The sequence below is a fragment of the Struthio camelus genome, chromosome W (genome assembly GCF_040807025.1).
Source record: "Struthio camelus isolate bStrCam1 chromosome W, bStrCam1.hap1, whole genome shotgun sequence".
Classification (NCBI taxonomy): domain Eukaryota; kingdom Metazoa; phylum Chordata; class Aves; order Struthioniformes; family Struthionidae; genus Struthio; species Struthio camelus.
This window is the reverse complement of record NC_090981.1, coordinates 55174-64827: the sequence shown is the minus strand read 5'-3', so window position 1 is coordinate 64827 and position 9654 is coordinate 55174. Positions and strand designations below refer to the sequence as shown.

The 9654-nt window shown below is 45.3% G+C and overlaps 1 protein-coding gene across 4 annotated transcripts; it reads left to right on the top strand.

Annotated features, from left to right (window-relative positions):
- Positions 1-2591: 2591 nt before the first annotated feature.
- Positions 2592-7750, top strand: LOC104147876 (borealin). 4 transcript variants are annotated; one of them, XM_068925702.1, is made up of 8 exons: positions 2619-2904; positions 2992-3120; positions 3215-3379; positions 3764-4441; positions 4772-4911; positions 5566-5646; positions 6768-6894; positions 7156-7750. In XM_068925702.1, exons 1-3 carry the CDS (start codon positions 2817-2819, stop codon positions 3271-3273), a joined length of 276 nt encoding a protein of 91 aa, XP_068781803.1. In that variant the 5' UTR covers positions 2619-2816; the 3' UTR covers positions 3274-3379; positions 3764-4441; positions 4772-4911; positions 5566-5646; positions 6768-6894; positions 7156-7750. The 4 variants fall into 4 exon arrangements, with proteins under 4 accessions (XP_068781804.1, XP_068781801.1, XP_068781803.1 ...); XM_068925701.1 differs by having other exon boundaries at positions 3764-4298; positions 5566-5688; positions 7156-7749; XM_068925703.1 differs by lacking the exon at positions 7156-7750 and having other exon boundaries at positions 2592-2904; positions 3764-4298.
- The last annotated feature ends 1904 nt before the right edge of the window (positions 7751-9654 follow it).

Here is a 9654-nt window from a genome sequence, read left to right as displayed (position 1 = left end):
ACTCCCTGCAGCCTGACACCTGTAGAGCTGCATCTGCTGTCAGAGGGTCTGTCTGGGTTGAAGCTTCAGACACAGGTGATGCAGCACCTCCAACAGCCACTGGGGAACATATTCTGCAGCATGTCATGACCATGCCTGGGGAAGGACACACCACTACGGAAAATGAAGGTGCCACCTTTGACTTCTGGCATCCTGCTGCCCAAACTACTGCATCTGTTCACTGCCTCTATTAGCTGCACTCTGGGCCTGGCTCTTATATAGGCCTCTGCCCAGCAGTGACTCACAAGGGTGCTTGACCCACCCAATCAGGAGCCACCTGAATCAAAAGCCCCAACTCCCTCTGACCAGGGCAACCCAGAGAGCTTGATAGCAGCAGCTACACCTAGCTAGAACTTCCCAGGAGAAGTTAAGTTAAGGCCTCCTGCAGCAGTCCTTGCCCAGTTTTCCTTTCCTGCTAGCAGCAAGCACCGTCTAGTTCCTCGGGGGTTCCCAGAAAGCCTCCACAGCTTCCAACAAGGCCCACAAAAGGCCCAAGCAGAGCCCAGACACTGCTGCGCAAACTGCTGCGTCTGTTCACTGCCTCTGTTTGCTGCGCTCTGTTTGCGCTTCTTTTGCAAATATTTTTTCTTAGCACTGGTCGATGGCTTTCGGTCTAAGGGAACAGAAAGGAATGAAATGGATCATGCGGTGCCAAGGAATGGAAGTGACGCACAGCAGCTGGCGAGGAAGTGCCTTGCACAGCAGGCAGCCCCTCTTGGTATATGCATAGTCCCTCCGTGCCTCGTTGGCACCGCTGCTCTGGAGCACCCCTTCCACACGACACGCCAGTGCTGTCCTCACCCCACGGTCTGTGTAAAGCAAACCCACGACTGCTTTCAGTCAGCGCGTTCCAGCACTGGCTGCAGTTTCACTGTTCGCGTCAGAAGCTGGAGATGGCACAGGATTCGTCATCTGTAGTTTCATACTCTGCCACAAAGGTTATACCAGCCAGCTATCCTGGTGTTATGTCAAGAGGACAGATGGCAGGGTCCAGGGCATCTTCAGAAATCTCACCTTTCAAGGCCAAGAAAGAGGGATTGCACAGGAAAATCATTAGGACCTAGCTGCTGCGCAGCATAGTTTGTTCTTGGAGCTGATGGCACTTTCCAGAGAGCAGGTTTATTCTTGAAGCATAGTGACAGAGCAGGTCACACAGTAGAGTCAGGAAAGGAGGAGGTCACTATCAGACCACCCTGAGATCTCAAAGATAGCATCTTTTACGCTGTGCCACACATGTCACATGAATCACCTCCACCAGTCATTGCCAGGGCAGTCTTTGAAATGGGGCCATAATGTTTGACCAGCTTGAATTCCTCTCCTGATCTCAAGAGAAAAGAGGAAAGGTCCTATTATGCTTAGCACAGAGTTGAAGCTGGTCTCTGGCTGACAAGTAGCCATGGACTATGGGAGGGAGCCATCCTATAGCAGCTCACACCGAGGAGGAAGGCTGCAGCACTGCATGGGGAAGGAAGAATGCTACACCTTACAAAGTTTTCTTTGCTGTGAATTTAAAGGTATCTATTTAATGCTGGTGTGAATCCTGCTTGTGTGAAGAGACAACAGAGAGAGATGTGGGGCTGATGGGGTAGGTTGAACTCCAAAGCAGATTACCCCTTTCAGAACCCATTTCAGATTGCTGGTGACACAAAATTGTTGCATTATGAAGGATCTGAATTTACATAAATCCCTTCTTTCTTACCACTAGCATTTTGAAATAAATACGTAACATGCCAAGGTGAATCCTAAAGCAAGAGCTCATGGAAGGAGAAGGACAGGAGTTTTGCAAGCCCTATTTGATTACTGCAAGCTTTCCAATATCCAAAAAAACGATGAAAACCTTGCTACACACACATTACAACAGAAAAGAGATGAAAAATCATTGGGTGCACGTGGGGAACCAAGAGGCATGACTTCAAGACAAGCTAGAGGCTGGGCTGAAGAGACAGTCTCCAGGATTATAAGCCAACTCAAACCACAGGGGCTTGTGAAACCCATGCATGTTTGGTCGACTAAATGACTCATGCGGCCGTTCATCATGTATTTCTGCCTCCAACGAAACTCTAAACTTAAATTTCTTTAGCCTTTTCCTAAGTAAGGACCCCTGTAGTAAATTCCGCTCTGAAATCTGTTTGAAAGCTATGAGCTTATACCAGAGCAAAGCTGTTGGGTCTCTTCTAAAGTCTGGAGTTCTGAATCTGGCACTACAAGTCTGTATATTTTGGTTCCAGCATGTCACTGGGCAAAGATCTTGGGAACCTGGTATATGCAAAGACATTCAGATAATAAATACTAGTGGCCGTACAGGCTGCAATCAACAACCTCTAGTCCTCATACACAGTTTTCTCCAAGCAGCTGGGGGGGGGGGGGGTTACGACACCAGCCGTGTGTAATTACAGTAGTCGATTGCAGCAAGAGCTGCAATTACGGTAGTAACCCCTCTCTCTGCCGTGCTGCGGCAGCGCGCCGCCCTCTGATTGGCTGCGCGTCAACGCGGGGGCGGAGTGGCAGCACTATATATATATGGGGGTTGCGGGGGGGGGGGGGGGGGGGAAGAGGGTAGGGTGCGCGCGCGCGAGACAGACAGACAGACAGACAGACAGACAGACAGACAGACAGACAGACAGACAGACAGACAGACAGACAGACAGACAGACAGACAGACAGACAGACAGACAGACAGACAGACAGACAGACAGACAGACAGACAGACAGACAGACAGACAGACAGACAGACAGACAGACACAGTAGTGTCATCGTTATTTGTACTGCTGCCGCTATGGCCGCTGCCGTGCCGTCAAGGAGGATGAGACTGGTCGCGCACGACAGGCGGCTCGCCATCTTCCTCAGGGACTTCGACCGCGAGGGTCGGTCGGGGAAAATGGGGAAAAATAGGGATTGGGGGGGCCCCCGGAGGGGAAGTGGCAGCCTGAGACCATGTTGTGTCGCCACAGTGAAGATGCCATTGGAGCGGTTGCGGACCGATGGCGAGCGGCTGGTCAGGGAGATGGAGGAGCTCTACGACCTGGAGCTGCCGTGGCTGCCGCAGGCGGTGCGCAGCATGAACTGGCTCATCTACTTTGGTACGTGGGGCTGGTGGGGGAGGCTAAAAACACGGTGCGGGAGAAAACTGCATATTGATTTTTTTGTTTTGTTTTTTTAATGCTTTCTTTACAGCTAAAGGAGAGAGTGCAGTGGCCTTAGAAGGGGCAACGGTGGTAGATGTCTGGGTATAAATACTGAATTCCCCTCAGCTTTCTGCCCCTGTGGGAGAGAATGGTTTCCTGAAGCCTTATCGAGGTTATGTAAACACTTTCACAGCTACTCTGTTAAGACTTAAAGGTAATAAACATCTATACTGTTTATTGTAGGCTTTGCCTGCTCATGCTGCTCTCTGCCCACTGCTAGCTTTCCTGCTTTGCTTCCCTCTTGGATCCCTGTGAGAATGTGTTTTTCTGTACATTAAACCATTTCTAAAACAAGTGGCAGGGAGGAGGGAAAAGTGTACTTGTACTGCCAAAAAAGGCTTGCTAGCACTGAATGGCATGTAAGCCTGTTGGATTGCTGTCACTTCCTGAATAATGTGAAAGTTTCCAGTTTGAGCACAGCAGGGGAATACAGATGTGTTTCTGTTGTAAAATAATTAAGCATTTACTCTGCAGCTTTGGCTCATTGCAGTGATGCTTTACTGATGATCCTAATGATCTTGTGACTTTTTAATTGTAGGCAGACTTGGATATAACAGAAATCACAGAATCACAGAATCGTTTAGGTTGGATGGGACCTCTGGAGATCATCTAGTCCAACCTCCCTGTTCAAGCAGGGTCACCTAGAGCATATTGCCCAGGATCACATCCAGACGGCTTTTGAATATCTCCAGCGAAGGAGACTCCACTACCTCTCTGGGCAACCTGTTCCAATGCTCAGTCACCCTCACAGGAAAGAAGTTTTTTCTCAGGTTCAGATGGAACTGCCTGTGTTTCAGTTTCTGCCCATTGCCTCTTGTCCTGTTGCTGGGCACCACGGAGAAGAGGCTGGCCTCATCCTCTTGACACTCCCCCTTCAGATACTTGTACACGTTGATGAGATCCCCTCTCAATCTTCTCTTCTCCAGGCTGAACAGGCCCAGCTCTCTCAGTCTTTCTTCATAGGAGAGGTGCTCCAGCCCTCTAATCATCTTGGTAGCCCTCCGCTGGACTCTCTCCAGGAGTGCCACGTCTCTCTTGTACTGGGGAGCCCAGAACTGGACACAGTACTCCAGGTGAGGCCTCCCCGGGGCTGAGTAGAGGGGCAGGATCACCTCCCTCGACCTGCTGGCAACACTCTGCCTAATGCACCCCAGGATCCCTTTGGCCTTCTTAACAGCAGAACTTCTCCAGATTCCTTTAAGTGTTGTTGAGGAAGGTTGGTTTTCGCTTTTAAGTGTTCTGATGACTTCAGTAAGATGAGAGCTAGCAATGGTCTGTGTACTGTGAATGATAATTCTGCTCTTACTTACAGCCTTCAATATACTTAAATGCAAGAAAATGATTTTCCTTTATTCCAGTTACCAGAAGTAATTTTACTTAATTTTTCTTAAATTTTTTTTAAAATAATGTTCTGTCAACCACTCTTATTGGGGTTTGGATTTCAGGAGCAAATTGCTGCTGAAAATACTTGAGTTGTTTACTTTTTCACCCAATTGCTAGCTGATGATTCATTGCTTTCAGCTTGGATAACACTTTCTCCTCTTAGCTGGAAACTATAAACAGGATATTGAAGCTACTTGGGAAGAAGCAGAGCTTCCTTCACTTCCTCAAGCACAAAACATACAACCTGATCACCAACCTCCTGCAGAACTAGAAGCTGAAAACAGTAATCCAGGAACTGTCAAGGTAATTAGCTATTCCTTACCATGACTCTATTCTCAAGAGGTAAACAATTTCACTGAGATGATGGCTATCGTAATGCTGTCCAGGGCACTTCAAAGGGGACTTGAAAACAGCCACTGTCTCATGAAATGTCTAGTGATAGGCATCTTGGTTTTCATTTGCTCTTAGAGTGCAGTTACTTAGCTTGGTGCATGTGCTTTATCCCTGCCTTGTCTGATCCCTGCTTCTATTGTAGCCTTTTGCATAGCTGCAAGGTCTCACTTTCCATCCCTTCCCTCTGGGCTAATGCATTTTTGGCTGTATACAGAGTGATATTCCTATAGCAGAGACATTTTTAACTGTGTTGAAAATTCTTTACCAATGCGAACTTCTGCTGCTTTTGCTCTGGGCGTTAATGACTATATGGACAGTACTGGGTTAGATTAAAAGTTCATATAGTCCAGTGTCATTCTAATATTCTACAGCAGAGCTGAGAGGGGGAGAACATATGAACAATATTAAAATAGGAATGATTAGAAGTCTATGATGTTTGGTTCAAGCTTTGTGCATTATAAAGGAAGCTATTAAGTCAGATGCTTTGTATGGAAGCATTTATTCATATTGGGCTCACTGTCATGTGATAGCAAAATAATTGATTCATTGAGTCATGTGTTTCAGGTGAAGGCACCCACTAAAATAAGTGTCAGTGACCAAGAGCAAAGGAGCGCATTCAGCAAGAGCAAAAGGCACAAGTAAAAGGTATTAGGAGATATCCTTTTCCCTGGTCTTCAGAAAAGGAGAGTAAGTTTATTGTTCCTAAAATTCTTAGGCTACTAAATTATACTCTGTTCCACCTAACTGATGCATAGGCATGCCATGCTGTAGAAACAATCAGTGATTTGACAGTGAATGAAGGACAGGCAACTTCCTTTCCTCTGAGGATCAGCTTATTCCTAGCTTTGGGGTTTGCCCTTAATCAGTAAGAACCTCTGATTTTTCTGTAGTGGTCTCTGTCTTATCAGAGCCTTGAATGAGGAGCTTGCACATCTGTGAAAATGATTCTTCAGAGCAGAATTTTTTTCTTTAGCAGATCAAGCAGAAACAACACTGCAGCTACTGGTAACATTGATGCCTGTGCTCAGGGAGATGTGTCCACTGTCACAACCAAGTTTTATTCCAGATTAGTGTTCTATTTCTCTGTTAACTTCTGATACATAAAGCAAACAGTAAGACTTTCTTTGTATCTGTCGTCTATTTGCAAAATGGTCCTTGATGACTCTTTGAATCTGTAATGAAAGACCTTGGGTTTAAGTACTTGATCAGTGTGGCCTGCCTAGCTTTTTTGAAACTTTTTAATAGAGCATGTGTAGTATTATCTGAAACTCCCACACTAGAATGGGATCATGGAAGCAGAGAAGATTTTTTTTGACTGGTACCCATAGTGTTTTCTGTGGAGTCAGGATTAGACATTGAGACTTCATGCCTTCATAATTTTTTCTTCTATGTGAATTACTTTCTTGCAAAAAAGCTTGTCTGTAAAATTATGTGCAAATTGTAATTCCTTTCCTACTTGTTCAGTGAACATTCTCTGACTGCCTGTGAGGTCTGAACAGATTCAGACTATTCTCCTGTTATAATAGTTTATATATCTATAATGCTAAAAAAATAGAGTTATAGAAAGAGGGGAGCATGAGCAAGCACTTAACACTTCTATGTTCAGGAATATCAGAAACAAGTTGCAAGGTAGAGCCTCTCTTCCTGTTGTACTTATATTACACAGAAAATGGTTTTAAACTCTTTCCATCAGAGAATCTCATTGAACTTGCTTGTGATCACTTTTATCAGCTGCAATAAAACTACTTAACTTTGGAATGTTTCAGAATTTTCAAGACACCAGCTTTGCACACACCTGCACTAAATGAACATGTTTACACCATCTCTGCCAATGGCAGCTCCCTTGCTGACATCAATGATATCTTCATTTCAGTCCCTGTTGGAGGAGGGGAGGTAAATCAGAAATGTGAATCTGCAAAATCTATGCTAAAGGGATAGCTTATATCTTCTGGGGGGGACCTATCGGCTTCAAGCTGTTTCTGGTCATCTGTTCTTGTCTCTTTAGTTGTGCCATCCCAATTGATTGGGATTGATCTAGCTTAAAAATAACCTTAAGTTCTTAGGCAGAAGTAGGAGCTGTTCAAGCTGGTCTAAGCAGAATGTAGACTGATATTTTGCTGTATGTTTACTGACTGAGATCTGTTTTCCTCACAGAGCATTTGTTTAAGACCATGTGACTTGACCAAGAAGAATCTTTACCTGAGTGCAGAGGCACAAGGAATTGTGAACAAGCTATCAGTAAATCTATTTTCAGTCATGAACTGCAGTTGTAATGCTGCGTTGTAACTGTAGTTAGTCACTGGACTGAGCTCCCTCTGTCTTGTATCTTTGCTCATGCTGCTGGTCAAGGAAAAAGCATGAACTGAGAAGGAAAGGAGGGGAATAGCTTTATCTCAATCTGGCTTGATCCGAACTACAGATAATTCTCTTGTTGGAAGAGAACTATTGTCAGTGTTTTGAGAAAATGGATCAAAACTGAACATTTCTTCCACTTCTGGCAGAAGTGGTAAGCAGTTGTGTACTGATTAACTTGTTTCCTTCTAGGTTCATCTCACAAGCATGCAGTGGTGCAAATGCTCATAAATGAAATCTAATGTTCACGTTCCTCTGTAAATATGGAACATTGCATTTGGGACTGATTAGTTCTTGCTCTAATTTCTTCCTTCCATTACTTTACAGAATGGAAGTTAGGAACAGATTTTTCTACCTATAATATGTAATGCTATTAGAATAAATTGCCTTTTCTATTAAATTTGGGAGAAAAATACTTTATTTCCTCTAAGGCTGAGACCAAGGTACAGTTATCTTGGGCTTGCAGACTAGCAAGCTGGATAATAGCAAGATGCTAGAATAGCCTCTCTAAAGACCTAAGTGGTGGATACAAGTGACTGAAGTTTGTATCTGTCTGGGGAAAAAGCAGCAGATCAGGTTCGTGCTTCTTCCCAGGCATGTCCTTTTTCTGCTGATGTGCTTCAAAGGTGATGGTGATCTCAGTGTAGTAGCTGAGATACCTAAAGGCATGTTACTGGTGATGGGGACTATATGTAAAACTTCTTGTAGTTCATGATGCTGCCATGAATAGTGAGGGAAGGGGGAGGGTACAGTAAAATCCTGTGGTTCTTTCTGAAGCTATTCTCTGTAAAACCTCAGAGGAGATCAAACTTGTGCATTTTATTGTTTTTGAAAAAATAAAGGATCATAGGTAGTTTACAGAGCTGACAGCTAGACCTCTGATTAACTAGCTTCTTGTGAGTCACCTTAGAGCTACTGGGATGCCTCTAATGTAAGGCAACTTTGCTTTTCCAATACCACTTTCAAAATCATTAGGCGAAGCAGTACTTGTAGAATTGAGTATGGACAGGGAAGAAGAAAGCCAGGCATAGTAGAACAATGTTTAGCTCAATCTAATTTGAATTGTACTCAAAGGTCTTCCTTGTTTTTCAGAGTCACTTTTTTGGCCACATGGACCCCTTAGCACCCCTCTAGTGCGCTCTGGGCTCCTCTTTCAGTCTCCCTTCTGCCCCAGAGGTATATCTTGGCCCTCTAGACCCCTGAGGACCCTTCTAGTCCACTCTGAACCCTTCCGGGGCCCTTTGTCATGCCCTGGAGCCCTGTGTTGGCCCTCCAGCCCCCTTGACAGCCCTCTGTTCTGCTTTGGTGTTGTGGAAACAGTTTGATCCTAGGTTTCTGAGGAGCAAAGTCTCATGCATGTATAGCAGCAAAATTATTTAAATGATGTTACAGCATAGTAACAGCTCAAGCTGGGTGCCTCCAGGAAGGGACCCTGCCCAAAGAAATTCTGGGGTAATTATACCCTTTACAGTTTTATTTCCCAGCCTGGGCCTTTATCCCAGGCTGGTTGCCATGTCCTTGTTTCCCATAGTCCCTTATCTTCTCAAAGGTCAACCACAACCCAGGTGCATCCCATCTTGTCTCTTGCATTCTACTTTGTATCCTCATTAGCTAGCTTTGGTATCTTTATTAGCTGGTTTTAATCAGTGCTGATGTAACTGCAAAAGTTTCTCAAGTTCATTGGCAGTTTGGCCTTGAGGCCTGCAGGCTTCATCTACTTTAGGCTCTTACAGTAAGCAAGAGTTGGACTTATGCTAAGCTGAAGCTTAGTCAGCTACACTTTCCTTCTCTAACAGTGCTGAAGCTAAATCAGTTAAAAGTTCCTTCTCTAACAGTCAGCTCCCTCTTCTGGCCTTTTATCTTCCCCCACAGACCTCTGCTGGTCCCCTAGACCTCTTAGCACACCCCTCTAGTGTGCTCTGGACTCTCCTTCCCGTCATCTTTGAGCCCCAGAGCTGTCTTTTGGACCTGCAGCCCCTTTAACCCTGTCTAGTCCCTTCAGAAGCCCTCTAGAGTCCTCCTTTGGCCCTCCAGCCCTCTTTGCAGCCCTCTAGTCTACTCTGGATCCCTCTTTTGGCCAAAATTGTTCCCCAGAGGCTTTTTCTTGGCTGTTGGTTCCCTTAGGACCCCTCTTGTGCCCTAACATTACAATCAGAAGGGAGAGAAAGTGTAGAGCCCTATGTGGAGTCTTTTTCTGTGTTGGTGCTTCCTGTTGTGTGGAGGTGTGGGGTGGAAGGGGCTTGGGTTTGACTATCCCTGGACACAGCTGGGAGGGGTGGGGAGGTGGCACAAAGGATAGCT

What these genes read in the sequence shown, in the direction of transcription:
- LOC104147876 (XM_068925702.1), top strand. Translation starts at nt 2,817, where the DNA reads ATGGCCGCTGCCGTGCCGTCAAGGAGGATGAGACTGGTCGCGCACGAC. An exon ending in CAGGGACTTCGACCGCGAGG is followed by an intron (nt 2,905 to 2,991) that starts GTCGGTCGGGGA and finishes GTGTCGCCACAG; the next exon opens with TGAAGATGCCATTGGAGCGG. An exon ending in GAACTGGCTCATCTACTTTG is followed by an intron (nt 3,121 to 3,214) that starts GTACGTGGGGCT and finishes CTTTCTTTACAG; the next exon opens with CTAAAGGAGAGAGTGCAGTG.